We start from the raw sequence: 20,271 nt of genomic DNA, 5'->3' as shown, positions 1-20,271 counted from the left end.
TGCGAGGGAACGCAAAAGTTTTGCGAGGGAACACAAAAGTTTTGCGAGGGAACGCAAAGTTTCTCGGGGGAACGCAAAAGTTTTGCGAGGGAACGCAAAAGATTTGGAAAAAAAAATTCTCCCAACCTAAAATTTTTTCCACCACCACGTCCCTTTAGGGGCTCCGTACTTTTCAATGCGAAATAATTAGCGAACTATGTCATTATTAACATGTAATATTTGCTTTTTACATAGATTAGGTTTAGGTTGGTATTCATATAAGTGAGGGCATAAGTGTGAAAACCTTTAAATGCTCATAACTTAGACAGGATTAAGCCATAGTTCAATTAGGGCACTTAAAGGGACTGTGTGTAGGAATTTCTCCCATCTAGTGGTGAACTTGTATTTTGCATTCAAACGAATAATGCTCTCCAGCGCCTCACTTTTTCAAATGTGCGTTGCATCTACGGTAGCCGTTATGTACTAAAAAGCTATGACAGGATGTCTTATAATAGCACTTTGAGTTTTTCTTCGGGTGAACAGGTTTGTTATTTAAAACAAACTGAAACTTGAAACAACGAAAAAAAGAATGCTACAGTATGAATTACTGACTGTGAAAAACATTAACTATGGTAATTAGTAGTATTAATAATGTTATTTGTATAATGTATTATTTTTCTTTTTAATATTTATAACTTTTTTATTTCTTATTAATGAATTTTCTCCCGAATTTTATTTATTTATTTAATTAATTTATATGTTTATAAATTTATTATTTACATTTTTATACATTTTCCAACAAGCCATATTTTTAAGCTCTATACTAAACATATACATTCTTCTCTATGTTTTCTGTATAATATTTAGACACATTCTGCTCTTGGACATGCCTTCTTTACTCATTATATTTTTTGAAGTACGTGCATTGTTAGATATCATCATCATCAGCGGCAGCGCCTTGTCTAACGTTACTTTACTCAGCTGCTATTCATCAAAGAGCCTGTTTAACTTTTAACTATAAATGTTCTACTGTCTGTATAATAAAGTACACAACCAAGCAATGAAAAAAAAAAAAGCTTGTAATTAAGACCGTAACATTGACTTACCTGTCGAGAAGAAAGCAGGCAACTTCAGCGTCTCTTCTGAAAGCTTTCTCCTGCATTAGCTATCCCGACATTAACCCTTGTTTTTGTAATCTCCGGTGATGTTTCCTTTTATGGTCTATTTTGGACTTTTTCGACGACGAGGACTCATCCTGTGACTCAGCATATGTATGAATGAACGGTGTATAAATAACCGTGCAGTGCAGCCTTTTAAACTTGCCGCGGCAGTGACAAGCGCCTCTCACTGCTCTGCTCCTCTGCTTCTGCTGGCTTCAGTCACGTGACGCTGGTTCTGAACGAAAACGCGTTGTGGAAACGCGTTGGCCTAGTACTTTTTGTCCCTCTCTGCTATTATAGTTTTTCAAGATGGCGGAACTACATGGAAGCCTCCGTGGACCTACCCGTCCCATGTATATAAAGATAATAAATTCTTCGTTTACGAGGATTAGTCTGATCATTGGCATAGGTATTTGTACACCATTGAGGGCATATTTATTAATAAAAATATTGATTTTAGATAATAAAATACCTAAAAAGCTACACATAGTCCCTTTAAGTAGTTTTTATAAACGTGCCTTATAAAAACCATTACTGGTGTGCATCTTGAGACAAAACAATGGCACTGGCATATTTTAAGATGTGTCAGTGCATGTTGCTTTCAGTTAAAACAGTTCAAACATTAATTTTAGTCTGAGACTAGTCTTAAGCTTTGTCTGTGAAACCGGGGGATCATGTTTTAAACACGTCTTATTTGTATAGGCCTATTGCACACGTCCTGTGTAGCAACATGAAAACAATCCATTTGATTTTAAAACCAAAACTCACCACTAGAGGACAGTAGCTGCCAGTGTACTACTTTACTTGAGACTGAAGTCACAGGTGCTTGTCCGGATCCAGGTAAAGAACTGTTGGATGCTAGCTATCTTTTCTTTTCACTTGGTGGTCTAATAAAGGCATCATATCAATATGCTGAGGCCTACAAACATAATGTATGGTGTGCTTGTGTTTGTTCAATGAACTGTTAAGGCTATGCATGTAGGTCTGCATAAAAGTGTGTTCATGCTTAACACTATAAAGCCATATTTGATACATGAATTTCTAAGGTCTCTAAAATATCATCACAATCAAAACTTTGCTGAAAAACCTATTGTAGACAATCTACAACATGCCTTCTGCCCTCTGATTGATAGGTCATACTTTTTTTTGTAGCCAAGCAGGTAAAAGGCCTTTTAGGATAACTAAAAATGTCTGTGCTATACATGCCTCTTTTTTTTTTTTTTTGGCTATTAAAGGTAGGGTAGGTAGGATTTTTATAAAAAACTTTTTTTCAAATTTGTTTAAACTGTCTTTATATACCAATACATAATTAAAATGTATGTGCTCTGAAAAAGAGAGTTTAAAAATCGAGTGACTGTAGACCTTTTAATCTGCAATAAACACAGCTCATTATTTCCATCCGGGACGAAACAATTGATTGGTTTGGGCGACTGTCACTCACTCTCGCAACCATGGCTACCACCACTGTTGCCACTGTTGATCTGCCCATATGCGCGCGCACCCGTTTGATTTGAGGGGAGTGCAAGAGAGGCGCGGAACCTACGAAGAGTAAAATTATGGCAGAGAGAAAGAGCATTCAAAATTCAAAGCACCTGCATATGCAGTCAGCGAAGGCAAACAAGGCAAAAACTACTTCCTCGGACCCTGGTTGCCCGCACTCTTGAACGACCTCCTCTGCTTCGCCCTCGACCCCGGACCTGTCCTTGAACCGACGATGCGGTACTTGTCACCGGAGTGTAACATTAATCCTCATCAGAGTCAACAATGTTTTCATCATGTAAACTCTTACATGCAAAACACCGTATATGTTATGACTCTTACACGAAATTCACCTTCATCACAGTTTAACTGATGGTAATGGAAAAACGTGTATCAATGCAACCTGTTTTTAGCTTTGCCTTATAAATATAGCTCGTTACCTATAGCCTAAATATAGCTCGTTACCGAATCAAACAAAATATATTTTAAACTTTACCAGTATCGATATGCTAGCTTGATAGTGAGTACTAAAAGCCATCTTATTTGTTTATATTTATAGTGATAAAGTTAGGTATTTTATTACATGTGATTCTGACATGATGTCACTGCATGCACTGCGCTCCTTCCTCTGCACTCTTCTCAGGTAAATAAATGCGTCTTCCTGAGCCTGAGCATTTGGCGTCGCGCGTTCATGTGTTTTGGGGGCGTGGCTTTGGAAGGAGCCCAGAAGGGAGGGGGTGGAGTGAATGGAAATAATGAGCTGTCTTTAAAACAGTCGTGAGAGGTCTACAGACACTCGATTTTTATACTCTTTCTTTCAGAGTACTTATATTTTAATTATGTATTGGTATATAAAGACAGTTTAAACAAATTTTGAATGTTTTTTTTTATAGAAAAATCCTACCTACCCTACCTTTAAATCTTTAGTGATTTTTATAAATTTCATGTACAAACAACTGATTTGTATATGCATTTTATACAAGTAGTCTGTTATACTGTTGTAAAATTCCATTGATTTGTTTAACAACAATAGCATATTTTTGTTCATTTTAAAATTAAAATGTATTATTTTTCTCCTCTTTGAGTGTAAACGGCAACACCATATTATCACTAATGTTATATGGGCCATAAAAGCCTAACGGATCAAATACGATAAAAAATAAAATAAAACACGTATGCAAACTTTTTTTTATTATTATTTTAATATTTTGTCTAAAGGTTCAATAAGCTGATAATAATCCCAAAAAAAGAAAAAAAAGAAGAAGATTTCTCTGTATATTGTTTTGTAAGTCAGGCTTTATAGGGTTAAATCCAGGCTATTGGTGTTTACAAGTCTCTTGTGTATCCATGCTTACTCTGCTCAACTTCTAGTGGGGAATCCATCAGGATTTAACAGTATTACTGTAAGGAATAAGTCCATCCATTAACAAAAAACTAACAAATAGGTTGCACACATAAAGGAACATTGTAATGACTTTAGACTTCCATTGGTTTAGTAAGAAATATGCCCATGTGTTTTTCCTGTTTATTATTATGTTTGTGGCTTATATTGTTCAAACATCTGAAACTTTTTCATGCCAACTCTGTGATAGTTTTAAAGAGGATATTTTTTTGGAATTGATTTAGATTAATGAGAGTGTAAAGATAAAATGTAAAAAGATACTGCTAGTTAAGGCCATTCCCAGGCATAAGGGTCCAGGGTCGTTGGTCATGATGTTGCTCGTTGCTGTGGGCCTCTGTTTTAAGCACTATTTTTATCAAGGGGATGCAGATTGATACAAAGCGACAAGAGCCAGGGGCTGTGGCAGAGCGTGCGGGTGGGCATCTACATGCTCAGGTCCAAAGGCAAACTCTCGTGCTCTCTCCACCTCTCTTTCAAAGATCTCTATCTCCCACCACCCATCACTGAAGCCCCTCCGGGACCAATACTGTGTCCTCTCTGTCAGTATCGAGGCTACCCACATCTGTATGTGACACAAACCTCCGGCCCACTTCGTGATCAGCGTGTGTTCGTGACCGCTTCCAGGGTGTCCTTAAAATGTATAACAGTCACGTTTCAAAATTTAAGGTGATAAAAGATCTTAAATTTGTTAAAGAGAATAAATGACAGTATGTTTGTGGAGGTTGTAATTTGGAAATAAAAAGGATACATTTCCTGATTATGATTAAATATTTATTTTCCATTCATTTATTTAGTGAAAAACTATACAAAATTTGGTTTGATTGTTTTATTCTTTATTGCATTTTAGTTATGCCATGAAATATTTTAATCTTAATTTAAATATTAGAAAATAAAGGGCATACAAATATTAAAATCAAATTGCCAGGTTTTTTTTATAAACAATTTTAAGCTAATATATAATATCCAAATCAAATCTGAATTTTCTTTCTTTCATTTTTTTTTATACCTATGTCGACCTTAGTGGGTAGCGCCATATTTAATTTTTTACGGGAATGAAAACGGGGCTGTGAGGGATAGAAGTACAGTGTGTTCAATGAATTTTACTGTTGTTTAACAACAATCCGATTGTTACTTTCAGTAGACAAAAACTCTGTGCAACAGTTTTAAAAGCTGTGAAAATGACGTGATCTTGGACCTTTATAGAGTGCGTGCCATTGAAAAGACTCTACGTCTATCCCTCACAGCCTTGTTTTCATCTGCGACTTTTAACCTGACTAAGGTCTACTGCAGTAATCACCATTGATAAAGTTTAACTGACCATGCACATTGATAAAGTCTTTAAAACGTTTTCTCTGTAAAAGCCTCACTTTTCTCCTTTAATGACATTCCTGATGATTTTTTTTTTCATCCTAAAAAAGTCTTGCAGTTCATTATTTTAAACCTGCAGATACATGCATGTGTTTGTGCATGTAGCGTGTTAGCCCTGGTGAAAATAATATTTAACTTAGATTTATACCTTTTTATGTGTGTTTGCATGCATGTGCTTTCATGTACGTGTGTTAGCTGTGCAAGTTCTGGCTATAAAAGACAGTCAGCAGAACAATAGAGATGCAGAAGGTCATATATGTAGCCATTTTCTGGCATATGGAGTGGACGGCAGAGCAGAGGTTATCACTTTTTTTCCTCTGTCTTTCTCAGTGTGACAGCTCTGGCCTACACTATCGCTGTCCTCTTCAGACGCTTGTGTCTTATCTTCAGTTTCACTCCATTCTCCAGGGCTGTCTTCCCTCAGAAAGGCTAGCGGCTCCCATTGTTTGGCCATCTTGTCTTATCGCTGTGCCGACCCCTTCTTTGGCTGTTTTCAGTTGTGTTTTTGCTCGTCAATTGGTCTCGGTAAAACGACAAACTGAGACACAGACAGCGAGAGGAGCCTGTCTAATGGAGTCTCACTCTGAGGAGAGAATAGCAAACAAACAATGGAGGAAGGATAGAGGATGGATTGTGTAATTCAGGAAAAGGGCACAGTGGAACACCTCTGAATATGCATCCTAAATTGAATCAGAGAATAGAATGAACTCTTCTCCAATTATAGTACATTGAAAATTGTATATTATTGTTTCTGGTGGGTTTTTGAAATGTGCACCTGTGCACGCATTTTCAGCTAATGTTGCCCATAATCGCTTGCACAAAACAAGAGAGATTACACTTTTGACTTTCTTAATTACAGGGTTCCCAAGAATAAAGAATAAAAAAAAAAAAAAGATTTACTAAAAGTCTCTTATGCATTTATCTGATCAAAATGACTATTTTCTATGAATTTATTTCTGATGGCTAGGCTGAATTTTCAGTGTTCAGTGCCACATGATCCTTCAGAAATCAATCAGTATAACATGCTGATCTGATGATCAAGAAACATTTATTATTATTATCAGTGTTGAAAACAGTTGTGCTGGCTTCCTATATCTGTTTAAATCCATTACTTCGATGTCAAGATTACAAACATATTGTTCAGAAAAGGCAAGGCAATAAACTTTGTAAGATATTTTGTGAAGGAGATGCCAAATATTATAATGGAGCGCAAATACAAATATGCCATAGCAATCTCCTTTAAAAAATAAGTTTGAAAATCCTTATCCTTACCATAATCAAGGTGCCACATTTTTAGATGCATGATATTGATTTTTTTTTAAAAAGCAATTCATTTTATGAAGTTCATTTATTTAGCTAGATGCTAATTTCTTTGTTTACATGCAATCATGCCTTTGACTGACTAAGGGCTTAAAGACTTTGAAGAATATTCCCTGAAAAGCTGTTCTCTAGGGCCTAACAAATCTGAGACATACAACATGTCAATCACCAGCAAAGAGTGTGGTTTAAGTATGTAATTTGGTACAGTCTGCAATGCATCAACGCTGGAAGCAAACAACGTGACAAAACTACAATGTCCCCATTATAATTAACAAAGCTGCCACATCACATACAGTGTAGACAGTTCTGTTGATTATAATGGGAGCACTTTAGTTTTGTCGTGCCACATGGTAGAGTATGAAAGAAGCAAAAAGGTTTGGATGGAAGAAGAAAGAGATGAGGAATCCTAATTAGCTTATATTATAGAAACGTTGATGTGAAGTGCCTATGAGAGATACAGACACAAGGTCTCTCTCTCACACACACACACACACACATACTCGTGTACAGAGATTATGTCTGGGGTCAAGTGGCTGGGAGGAGTAGTTCGAGCGTGTGCCAGGCAAATCTCAGCTGGCCCTCAGAGGCAAAAAAGTTCACGGCAACTTTCGCTCCCTGCGATCTTGGCACGGTGTCATTAATCTGAATGTGCTGGTGCGTTTAAATACACGTCCTTCCCTGTAGGCGTGTGCTTGCTCCTCCTTGAATCCACCCGTCCAGCCCTTCTGAAATGTTTAAATTGAATTAAGGCAATTAAATGCAAGATGAATGAGAGACTAGAGAGGAAAGAAAAAAGGGCTAATGAATCTGATGAATATTCAGGTGGCTTCACACTCACAGGCTGCTTCTGGTCCAGCGAGAGCTGTCTGTCAGCTCTGATCCGTTTCTTCTCTTTCTCCACAGCAGCACCACAGAAACACAAAGACTGCTTGACAGGTCTCTTTTGTGTGGAAATTTGTATGATGGAAAAAAGGGAGGGAGGATCAGGAAAATTAATAAGATAAGGTAATTAATATAATTATTATTAAGTCATCGAAAACTCATGGAAATTATATTGAATAAATTGGTCTTATATGCTCTAAATCCACTACCTCCATTAGGATACTTAGTATTATTTGTATAGTGTTTTTTTAGTCCTTTTTTTTCCTAGAATTTTAGTCTAGTCCTAGAATTTTCTTATCAGTTTAGTTTTTATTTTTTGTTTACTATTTTAGGTCTGCAAAAATGAATGTCAACAGGTCTATTTTTGTTTAAAATATTATTTTTTTATCGATTAAATGATAAGGATAATAATTTAAAAAAAATGTACAGGTACTCCTTTCAATTTCTACCTGATAATATATATATATATATATATATATAGTATATTCATTCAAGTATATTCATTATAAAAATGCTGTTTTAAGATGAAAATTTACAGTATTTGCTTTCTAAAGGTGTGTTATAGATCTAGTGAACAATTAATCTGATGTGCCTATATTTCATTTGTAATTATAATTTGTTTGACCTCATCATGTTTAATCAAAATGGCATAACTGGACCTTCTGACAAAAAAAGGCAGACTTCTCAGTCCAATTAAACCCCGTCCAACAACAACAACCAAGTCATTAGTCAACTCCCTATATTTTGATATTCTATTACACTCAGTCATTATTACACTTGATATTCTATTCATCACAATAAGAAAGAAAACATCTCTCACTACTTACATTTCATTGTGACTTTAATTTATATGACTCTAGATCTAAGTCAAATTTTAAATAATTTTAAGTCATCTTGAAGCACCTTTGGGGCACTTTAAAATGTCTATTTCTTAGCACAGTCTTGTGTTATTGCTATCTAGTGGCGTTTTCATGTTTAATGTTGACAGGCTATTTTTATTTAACTTTTTATAAAAAAAATTATTCATGAAAATGTATTTTAGTTTAGTCCCCCTCCGGGGCTGATGATTCCATGCCAGTAAGACCCTCGGCCTACACGTTGTTAGGAATGCATCAGCCATCTCTTTCCAGGTCACTGAACTAGTTTTGACCTCTTTTGAGCTGAGCGCTCAAACTTTTCCTAGCCTCCGTTCTGGCCGGCTGTCGCTGTGCCAGCTCTCGTGGTTGATGCAGAGAAGGGGTGGAGATGGTGTTGGCTCGGGAGCTGGAAGGTGATGACGACGGTCACTTAGCAAGAGAGGACATCTCCAGACGGCGATGAGGCAGAGGGCAAATATTTAGCCCAGCCACTTCAGGAGGAGATCCGGGAAGGTAGAGAGGCAGCAGTGTCTTTGCCAAGCCCAGAGACGTGACTTCAACTCGGGATGGAGACCCTGGCCCCCCCCTCGCTGAATCTTCTACCCCCGTATTCAGGGTCACGGATCTCATCTCTGGACTAATATCTCAAGCAGTCCACAGATGGGGAATTAAATTGGAGAGCTGGCTCGGTATCAGCCGAAGGATGAATGGATGGACGGATGGATGGAGCGCAGGGTGGCAGAGGGAGGGAAGGTTGCAGAGAGGGAAAGGAGGAGATAGATAAGAGGGGCCTTTGCCGGTGATAGATGAGGAAAGCAGACGGGAACAGTGGAGGGGAAAGTGTTGGCTGAAGTAGGAGGAAAGCGAAGAGAAGCACGCCTCTTTTCATTCAACTCCAGCCTGACTACAGGAAGCATATGCCATATCCGTTAATGAGAACATGTGTCTTACACTTACACATGCAGTTCCTGTCCCCCTTATTGCATAACAGTACTGTAGATGTACATGATGTGGCAAACAGACAACAAAGCAATGGCCAATTAGCAGTACACTCATAAAAACGGTTGAGAAAAGCAGTTCAGTTACAGCTGACCTTAGTCAGGGTGCTTTATTTAATTTTTGATAAAAAACGAGACTGTAAGGGACACAAGTACAGTGTGTTCAATGGATTGTACTGTTGTTTAGCAACATACCATTTGTATAATTGACGAAACACCTTTCCAAAAAACCTTCTGTATAAACTTCTGTTATTAGTTTTGATCAGTGTGATCAAATGTGCACAGTATATGAAATACCACTTTGTGATATCAAGCTGAATAACGGACTATTTTTGGACAGGTAAAATAACACCAGACACCAGAAGCCATTCAAGTTACAAATGGATGTGCTTGCTTTTATGTTAAAAATAAGTTAGATATACACTTCTTATTTGCGTTAATTTTTCATAAGTGCTTTAAAAGTTTTTTTTTATAATGAGATGCTATTATAGAGTGTTGGAATTATTATTTTATTGCGTTTATTGTTAGTGTGTAAAAGACAAGGCCATGATGATCACTCTTTTTCTCTACAAGTCTCCATCTCTCAGTCCCTTACACACAAATACCCGTGCAATGCCAGCTGTTTGCATTCGGTGCCTCAAATATTTGCTCAGCCTGTTGTCTTTGTCTGCACCCAACACTCCAGCTGCACATTGCACACGGCCGTCTCTTCCCTTTCATGCATATTTCTTCTGTCTGTCTCCATTCTCTCTCTTTTCCCATTCATTCATTCATTCATTCATTCATTCATTCATTCATTCATTCATTCATTCATTCATTCATTCATTCATTCATTCATTCATCATTCATTCCCCCTCTCTCTTATGCCTCATTGAATATGGGAGTTTTGATTATTTAGAGAAACCATACATTTGGGTGCCATTCAGCTGTGTGATATTAATCTTAATGTAATGAAAGTTATTTGCCTTTTTTGCCCCTGTGTTCAGCAAACATAAAGAGAGATCCTCCAGTAATCTCTTAGAGATTTATATAAGGCCTAAGATGAAAGATAGAGGTCTGAAGGCCCACTAAATAGTATGTGCACCTTCCATAAGAGTTTTTTTTTTGTTTTTTGATTGTGTGTTTTTAGTCAAATCAGAGGGATGGCAGCCCTTAGCGTTTACTTAATTTGAATCAAATCAGATTTTTAATCAAGTCGCCTATATTCACATGACCCTGAAGTGTCTCTGTAAAATCTTCTCAGAAATGTTAAATCAGATTTGAGAGGTTCTAAAAAAGCCTGCGTGTGAGAGACAGAGAGTCACGTATGTTTTGACCCACACACCTGTCTGCTCTGAACACACCTGTTCTCTGGGCAGCTGTCACTCACCACTGCGGGCAGCCAGTCCTGTAACACCTGTGTGCCAACCTTCCAGTTCAACTTGCCCAATAGGAGGCAGGCAGTCTGTCAAAGGGCGGGTGTTAACTCCCCTGTTATTCTGTGAGTGGGCGCTTTGACAGTCACCCTGACCCTATAGTGGCTCTGAACAGTGTGCATACAAATCACTGTCTTATGCCTAATACACAGCAAAAAAAATAAAATAATAATAAATAAAAAATAAAGAAATAATTCTTCCTCAGTATTTTTGTCTTGTTTTCTAGTTCAAATATCTATCTACAAACATTCTTCAAACAAGATACATTTACTTGTCAAGCAAAATTACATAAGATATTAAGTATTGTTGTCTGAAATAATTATAAAAAAAGAAAAGCCAATCGGGTAATAAAATTAATATTATTGTTTATTTTTCTGACCCCACTGGCAGATTGTTTTCTTCTAGTTTTATGCATTAACTCTTTAACTCATTAAGTTTTTTAGAAAATAAGACATATCTTATGTTATTTTGCTTCTCAAGTAAATGTATCATGATTCAAATTTTTTTAGATATTTGTACTGAAAACAATACAAAAACACTAAGAAAGTAAGTCAGAGGATTCACCTTGAAACACAGATTTCATAAAACTTCCAGGACTTTAGTGGAATGACTGAAGACAAGAGGCGGAATGTTATTGAGGTACAGGGTAATGTAGTGCTTGCACACTGTACCTACTTAACATACTGCATTAATGCAAGAAATAAGTTCCTCATTGAAATCAGTACATACGTACACTCTTAAGAAAAATGGTTCTAAACAGTGCCAAATTAGGGTTCTTCGGCTTGTAACAATATGAAGAACCCTTTTTGGTGCTACATAGAACCCTTTTTATAAGGTTCCATAAAGAACCATGCTTTGAAAGTGCTATACAGGACCTTAAATGTGTTATAAATAACCTTTTCAACAATATTTATTTTCATTAATATTAGTATATTAATAGCTTCATTATTAATATTAATATTATTAATATAATTGTTATATATTATTTATTAATATTGTTTTTTTTTGTCCTTTATCTGCCTGGTCTTATATCTTGTTGCCTCTATTTGGGTTTTACATAAAAAAAAATAAAAAAAATAATTGTGTCAATTAGGTAGCCTACATTTATTTTTTATTGACATGGCAGATTGTAGCAAAACTGACAATGCTCTAACAACAGTTGTTAGCTGAATACATTAATAACAATTGATATTGAACACGAGATGTAATGAAGACCAAGTTCCAGTGAAATATCTTCACAATCCTCTGTGATGTTTTTACGTCCTTCATTATGTTTATTCTGAGTGGCAATTTCTCTCTGCAGACAATGAGGTTATATGATACGGGACAGCACCTGAAATACACAATCGAGTTTAGAGTTACATTGTGTCTCTTCTATTTGATTATGTAAAAAAATAATATTAGAGAAGGCCAAAATTACCAAAAATGGACAGTATGAGCCCTTCACCATGTTAAAAGGAAAAAGTGATAAAGTCATGGGATAGCTTTAATGTTTTTTGTGACTGGGTGTGTTTAGGCATAAAGTCATAATTTAAATCATAAATTCGGAAAATCTATAAATAGATATAGACATTTTAAGAAAGAAATCATTTACCTGTTGAGAGTTTGTTGACAGCCTGTGTAGCTGGACAACTGCATGAGCTCCAGAAAACCAGTAATGAGGTGGCTTTGACAGTTACAGATTTGAAAAACAAAAAGGCGGGAATAAAGAACCCTAAATTTTGACACAAAGAACCAATTCAGAATATGGTTCTTCAGGATGATACAGTTCTAAATAGAACTGTTACTACGTGTAAAGAACCTTTAAAGAACCATGTGTAGGGGAGAGCGGGGCACAACCTAACAATTTTTGACTTTCTCAGTTTGTGTAAATCTACTTGGGGTTCAGGGAATTTCTTTTCCACATTAATTTCACACGTCTAGTACAATTATGTGGTTTTGTTTCTTTAATACAGTGTATACTTTTTCTTAATTTACCCTGAAAAAATGGAAGTAAAATGCGACAACATGCCCCATAGATGGGGCACTGTCATGATCCTGCCATCTAGTCTTTAATTTTCCCTGGTCTTGAGGCAGGATCATGACAGACCCATGTTTTATGTGTAAGCACATGGCCATTTGTTTGGGCTGTGTGCTTGCGTTGTCTCGTCACGTAACCCCGCCCCCTTGTTACCCTTGTTTAGTCTTTATTAATTAATCTGTGTCACCTGTTATCATTAGTTTCTCCCTATTTAATCCCCTTGTGTTTGCTGTCTTGTGCTGGTTCATTGTTACTTGTTACATGATACAAGCTGTCATTCTTTATGTGAAGATTCATTCGTGAGTAACCTGTTGAAAGTCTTGTGAAGAGTTTGTTCCTGTCTTAGCTGTTAGTTTATTGTTCAGTTTTCTGTCTTAGTCTTAGTCTAGTCTTGTTAGTCTTATACAGTCAATCCTGTCTTGTTTTGCCCCCTTGTGGGTTTTGTTTTCCCTGTTTTTCTGTAATAAACGTAGTTCACTTGCATACTGTCTGCATTTGGGTTCATCTCCTTGCAACATCATAACAGAATGAACTGGCCAACAAGGAGCCCAGCAGACAGAATGTCTTCCCTGTTTCCATGTCACTCGGAGCACCACCGAACAAGCAACCCAGCTGACTTGCCTGTTTTCCCTACTCTGCAGCCATCAGACCCTGAACAGTGGTGGCAGTCAGTCATCGCCGACAGCCAGGAGGGCAAGCTTCCTTTCCCTCCTCAGGGTAAGCTGACCCTGAGGAAGTACGCCCAGGTCGTAGAAGAAAGGAGGTTTTTATTGCCGGACGTCCTGGTCAATAGCTACCTCATTGCGGGTCTCAATGTCCCTCCCCCTCTCTCCGAACGAAAAGGACTGGTCAGCCACCCGTTCCACAGTATGGTGGAGAGTCTGTCTCGGAGGGAGCTGCAGAGTACTACAAGGTCTTCTTCTCCCGCTTCACTTCCTGTGATCCCTGAGGGTCGTCTGCTAGCCGTCGCTACACATGGGGACCAACCCAGTCCCGCCGCGACTCCTGAGACACCTTCCACGTCCATCAATCTTCAAAGAAGAAGGCACCCATCGTGGGAGTCAGCATCGGAGTCTTCCTGCCCGGAGTCCTCCTCGCCTGCGCTGAGCTCCCCAGTTCCTGTAACGGTTCCTGCTTCACCTCCCTCTCCTGTCACCAGTCTGGCTACAGTCTCCGCTCCGTGACCCAGGAGGAAGAGGAGGAGGAGGGGAGCTTCTGGTTCTCCGTCTCTACCTCCTCTTGAGTCTGCGATGGCTCTCCAACCTGCCGCTGAAGTCAAAGGCGCTGTCCCAGAGCCCGCTACTGCAAGCGCTGTCCCAGAGCCCGCTGCTGCAAGCGCTGTCTCAGGCGCTGTCTCAGAGCCCACTACTGCATGCGCTGTTTTCCAGTCAGCGTTGGGGAGATCCATTCCAGAGACTTGTACTGTGAATGTCGTCTCTGAGTCTTCAGTCATGTCCGCTGAAGAGAAAGCAGCGGCCGATTCCACTGCAAAGGCTGTGATAGAGTCTGTATCAGCTCGCCAGGAGATGCCAGTCATCATCGCTGCCAGAACCCTGTCCGAATATTTATCCCGTCTTGTCAGAATTCTTGATGTCCCAGTCAGTCCTGTCTTGTCCCCAGTCCCTGTTCCTAATGCTCCGGAGAGCACCGATCTCAAGTCTACTGCAGAGAGTCATGATCGCAGTCCAGCTGCCGTGAGCGCCGTACCCCAGTCCGCTGCCGTGAGCGCCGATCCCCAGTCGGCTGCCTTCGACGCCTCAACTGAATTTGAAGTGAGAAGCGTCGATTCCAGATCATCTTCCGAGATCTCTGTCCCTGTTCCAGCTCCACTATCGTCTGATTCACCCCCTGTCTCGTGTCCTGCGCCTTCGCCTGCCTTGTCCCCCGTCAGGAGTCCTGTTTCGTCGTCTTCTGTTTCCTCTGTGCCTGAGTCTGTTGCTGCTGCCACTAATGCAGTATTCCAGTCTGTTTCCCCGGTCACCCCTGTCTCCACTAAACCCCGGACTGTTTCCCCAAGACTTTTCCTCATGTGTCCCCATCCAAGTCTGCCCGGACCCCTCGCCATCGTCCCGTCAACCCAAGACCCCTTGTCCACCCGTTCACCCTGGACTGCCCCCTAAGAACTGTGTGTTTCCTCCACCTCCTTTGCCTTGTTTATTGTTTTTTCACCCCAACCCTGTTGTTTATTCATGTATGCCTTTATTGTTATTTGTCATGTTTTGTTGGTTTGTGTCCTTGTCTCAGTCCGTCATGTCCCGTGTTTAGTGTCCCCTTGGGGAGCGTCTGGTAGCCGCTCCTTAAGGTGGGGGTTCTGTCATGATCCTGCCATCTAGTCTTTAATTTTCCCTGGTCTTGAGGCAGGATCATGACAGACCCATGTTTTATGTGTAAGCACATGGCCATTTGTTTGGGCTGTGTGCTTGCGTTGTCTCGTCACGTAACCCCGCCCCCTTGTTACCCTTGTTTAGTCTTTATTAATCTGTCACCTGTTATCATTAGTTTCTCCCTATTTAATCCCCTTGTGTTTGCTGTCCTGTGCTGGTTCATTGTTACTTGTTACATGATACAAGCTGTCATTCTTTATGTGAAGATTCATTCGTGAGTAACCTGTTGAAAGTCTTGTGAAGAGTTTGTTCCTGTCTTAGCTGTTAGTTTATTGTTCAGTTTTCAGTCTTAGTCTTAGTCTTAGTCTAGTCTTGTTAGTCTTATATTGTTCCTGTCTTGTTTTGCCCCCTCGTGGGTTTTGTTTTCCCTGTTTTTTTTGTAATAAACGTTGTTCACTTGCATACTGTCTGCGATTGGGTTCATCTGCTAGCACCATCATAACAGACACATTGTAACATGATCATATTACAGATTAAAATGTTATCTGATCTAATCCAAAAAATATACAAGACAAACTAAAATATTTGATCAAAATACAATTATGAACTTTTTCATATAAAATAATGGGATTTTTTTTATTTTGACAACAAAAACGCCGCGCTACACAGCATAGTTCAAAACAATAATAATTCATAATTTCTGAACATTGACTTTCAGTCTTAATTCATCTATTTCTCATGGCTTCTCGATAGATTTATAAAAGTATAGAATAGCATAGTTCTAATAGGGTTGTGCTCCTGCGCAACTAATTTAAACCCTGCTAGTGTCTTCTGCTGGTTAAATAACAGATATAAGATTAAAATATCAGATTTGTCGAATTTGAAATTTGACACAAAAACAGAGATGAAAAATCAACTTCAGTGAGAAATTTACTTTTGCTATGGTTAAATGTTCAGTGATATCTTCAAAAGATTTTTTAATTTTGAAAAAAGAAAATTCTCTATTTAGTGTTGATTTGGCAACTAGTAAATAGACCAAGTTTTGTCATGCAAGAATGTGTGGAAAGTTTTAAACCATGTGTGTTACAACTAGCCCTGCTCACCCCATGTATGAATGTGTGTGAATGTAATCTGGATTTATTCGCCATGTTTTTCAGTATAGATGTAAAAAATCTATGGAGTTTGTTAAACATGCTTTAAACACCAACATTGTTCTTAAGTTCTTAATGTTCATTAATGAGCTTGTCTTTTGTTCATACCTGTTAATATTTTAAATTCAATTTTTGTAGTAGACTGTTCAGAGTCTTTTGGTGCTGACCAGCATATAGTATAGTTCAAGAAAGAATGAAGTCTACATTGAATCCACAAACACTCTGATCAACCTAAACATAACAGTTGTAATGGGGAGAAAACATATCAGTGAATCTATAATAAAATAATGTTATGATCCTGCATTCCTTTGGTTCTCAACTAAATTTCTCCATTTCAGTCCCTTGTGAAGATTGCTGTTGATGTGAGGGAAGAACGTTTGTAACAATCTAAACCTGAAACATTGTTATTTTGAATAGTGTACAATTCTGTCTGTGGCCATGTTTCTGAATGAATAAAAAAGGAAGACACAAAAAGACTTGGGGTTGTTTGTGTTTCAGGGAATTGATCTGTCATTTTGATATTTCAAATAAGCAATTATTTGGTTTAGCTACTAATAACATGCCCTTATATGGTACTTCATTTAGAATCAATGACTTTCACCTGTGTTATATTGACTGAGTAAATTGGCAGGTGCAGAGAAAAATTATGCTTGTCACGAGAGAGGTGGAGCCATTCTGATTGACATCTGCATAAATTTGGATGGTAGCACCCACCCTAATGTGTCATTGAATCAAGCTTGGCAATAATGGGGTTTTGGCAGGTTGGATTTGGATTGGTGTTTATTCTTGCACTTGGATTTTCTGAAACACAATGGAGAGGAAGAGCAGCACATAATCCGAGTCCAAGCGAGTTTAAGCCTGGAACATTAGGTCAAGCTTCTCGACAGGCTGATTCCAGGATGTCTTTGGTTCCCAGTAACACTATATTTGCATCACAAAGGTTTCCCGCTCAGTTTCCTGTCCAGACACCAGTCAGGACTGACTTTGGGAAGTCTTCTCAAGATCTTATGGGTGTTCAATTAAAAGAGCTGTTGCAGGGTCCAGTGGCGAAACTGACGTGGAGCTTTCCAAGTCTACCAGAGGAGCCACAGCAGCCAGACGTTCCTTTTGTGTTGCCTTTTCCTGTCCCTGCCAACAGTGTAGCTGCTCAGTGTGGAGAGAATTCACTATATGTGGAAGTGATGAAGGACTTCTTTGGGACTGGGCACCCAGTGTTGTCCTCTGGTTTTACACTGGGAGGCTGTACTGCAACTGGAGAGGATTCTTCTGCTCAAGTGCTGATCTTTGAGTCTGAACTGCATGGATGTAGCAGCACATCAATGGTAAGGTTCTGTTGTGACAATCATAGGTATTCTGAACCGTCAATGTGACTGTTCTTCTATTAACCTTTCTGTTTAGGTGACTGAGGATGAGCTTGTCTATAAGTTCAACATTATCTACACCCCACAAGAGGCTTCATATGGTAGTCCTATTGTCAGGAGCAGTGGTGCGGTGGTTGGTATTGAGTGTCATTATCCAAGGTGGGGACTCAATTAATTCTGGCTCACTGGATGTTCTAATCCTACCGTTCATGGGCAAGAGATGACCGCTTGTTTAACTCCTACAGAACACATAATGTGAGCAGCGATGCCTTAATGGATCCCACTTGGATCCCATATGCCTCAACTAAGGTTGCAGAGGAAGTCTTTGTCTTCTCCCTCAAGCTCATGACTGGTTGGTGTAGGCCAAACAGATTTGTAGTGTGCTTGTGAATCATCTGTTAATTTTTTTTTTTTTTTTTTTTTTTTTTTTTTTTCTCTCTCTCTCTCTGCAGATGACTGGAGATTTGAGAGACCTTCTAACCAGTACTTCCTGGGTGACATGATAAATCTTGAAGCATCAGTGGGTTTGTACAGCCATGTTCCCGTCCGTGTGTTTGTGGACAGCTGCGTGGCTACTGCAGTCCCTGATGTTGCTTCTGTCCCCAGATACTCCTTTATTGAGAATAATGGGTAAGAGGCGCTACCTCATGTATCCCAGCTTCCAGAAGGGTTGCGTGACTTCTAACTGGGTTCTGTTCACAGGTGCCTGGTTGATGCCAAGCTCACAGGCTCCACGTCTCACTTTATGCCCCGGACTCAAGGTGATAAGCTAGGGTTTCAGCTAGAGGCGTTCAGGTTCTGGCAAGCAGACAGTGGGCTGGTATGTATGTCTTGTAGTTGTGTGTAACTGTTTGTATGATATGCTGCCATGGTGTACAAACAATTGTCTCTGCAGGTCTACATCACATGCATTTTGAAGGTGGCAACCTCTCCAAGTTCTGAACAGAAAGCTTGTTCATTCTCTGCTAATGGGTATGTTGCCTGCTTGATAAGTGTACAGGTAACTAGTTGCTTTAACTTAATTGAGGGTTTGTTTTTGTCAGGTGGGTGTCTGCAGATGGTTCTGACCAGGTGTGTGGCTGCTGTGACACAACTTGTAGCATCAGAAGTGGAAGTGATCAACTGCTTACAGGTTTGGTTTAACTCTGATAACTTGTTGTTGTTATGCATGGCTTTAGTTATCACTAATCATTTGTTTCTCAGATCTACGCTGGGAAAGAGCATCTGTCGGCCCCATCAATGTTAAAGAATATGGCTATGGCCAAAAATAACTGGAAATGTCATGTGACTTTAATAAATGTTGTTAATATATTTGTTTTTGTTGTCTGTACTTGCACAAATATTACACTTAAACATTTATCCAGTTTGCATGGTTTCTGTTCAGATATACACAACAAAGCCTATTTCTACTGGCCTGTGGGGGGGGGGGGGGCACATTGCTGAAGTCATTTGTGGGGCTAGGCCTATTACAACACTAAAGGGCATTTCAATAGCATCATATCCTTTCTGGTGCTTACTGGATGCTTTTGCTTTATTGGGGGTTCAAGTGTATGCTGAAACCCTGTTGTAATTGATAGAATTTCCAAGTAAGAACTTGAAACTTTTGGAAACAGATGGTGGCGCCACTGTGATCAAAAGTATGTAATGGCTCAGAACTCATAAACCATTTGTCACAGGCTCAGTGTTATATCATTGGAATGCTTGACAGAAAGCATATTGGATTTGATGTCATCCTGGTGAAATTTGCAGGTTTTTTTAAAAGATTTTTTTTAAAGAAAACCTATTTTTGTGAGCTAGTTCAAGGGGTTTTTTTGTCCAAGAAGAACCAAACTGGCGCAGAAAGATTCTCTGGAGTCTGGTTGTCAATTTTGATTCACTTTTGCAACAGGGTGCCAAATGTTTGAAGTGGGCGTAGTCATTTCTACTAAAACAGCTATCCATCTTGTACACATGTATGGGCTCAGTCTGTGGTCGTGTGAAAAATGACATGCTATAAATGACAAAAAAAAACAAACATGAATATGGCTTTAGCTATGCAACAATCAGTCAGTTTGACTTGAAAACTGGCATGCGGTGTCTTTAAGGTGCCGCTATATTGACTATGAGGACATTTGCGCATCTCGAAGTACATGGCCGCTATCGGCCAATGAATATTGAGCTGTCAGACTTTGGCTGACTCTGAGTAGGTTATCATCTGAATAAGTAATTATTTAACCTCTAAAAAAGTATGTTCTATACTGTTAAAGGTGCTGTATGTAATTTTTTTTACTATTCTAAAGCAGGGTTCACCAATCTCGGTCCTGGAGGGCCGCTGTCCTGCAGAGTTTAGATCCAACCCCAATTAAACACACCTGAACCAGCTAATCAAGGTCTCACTAGGCATACTAGAAACTTTCAAACAGGTGTGTTGGAGCTGGTTGGAGCTAAACTCTGCAGGGACAGCGGCCCTCCAGGACCGAGATTGGTGAACCCTGTTCTAAAGCATAAAAATACCATAATATGTTTCAGATATTTAGGAAACATGCTAAGTTTCCATACCTGTTTCTCTGAAAAAC

The 20,271-nt window shown here is 39.0% G+C and overlaps 1 protein-coding gene across 1 annotated transcript; it reads left to right on the top strand.

Moving 5' to 3' along the window:
* Window positions 1-16,959: 16,959 nt before the first annotated feature.
* Window positions 16,960-19,074, top strand: LOC311093955 (zona pellucida sperm-binding protein 3-like). Its single transcript, XM_084131655.1, has 8 exons — window positions 16,960-17,677; window positions 17,754-17,875; window positions 17,962-18,068; window positions 18,169-18,346; window positions 18,419-18,536; window positions 18,612-18,688; window positions 18,760-18,848; window positions 18,920-19,074. The coding sequence occupies exons 1-8, from the start codon at window positions 17,102-17,104 to the stop codon at window positions 18,985-18,987; spliced, it is 1,335 nt and encodes a 444-aa protein (XP_083987781.1). The 5' UTR covers window positions 16,960-17,101; the 3' UTR covers window positions 18,988-19,074.
* Window positions 19,075-20,271: the final 1,197 nt, after the last annotated feature.

The sequence above is a fragment of the Abramis brama genome (assembly GCF_963993115.1).
Source record: "Abramis brama genome assembly, chromosome: 1".
NCBI lineage: Eukaryota > Metazoa > Chordata > Actinopteri > Cypriniformes > Leuciscidae > Abramis > Abramis brama.
Note: the sequence above shows the minus strand (reverse complement) of the source record. Positions and strands in the feature narration are given on the sequence as shown.

What these genes read in the sequence shown, in the direction of transcription:
- LOC311093955 (XM_084131655.1), top strand. Translation starts at nt 17,102, where the DNA reads ATGGGGTTTTGGCAGGTTGGATTTGGATTGGTGTTTATTCTTGCACTT. An exon ending in GATGTAGCAGCACATCAATG is followed by an intron (nt 17,678 to 17,753) that starts GTAAGGTTCTGT and finishes CTTTCTGTTTAG; the next exon opens with GTGACTGAGGATGAGCTTGT. An exon ending in TCCTTTATTGAGAATAATGG is followed by an intron (nt 18,347 to 18,418) that starts GTAAGAGGCGCT and finishes TTCTGTTCACAG; the next exon opens with GTGCCTGGTTGATGCCAAGC.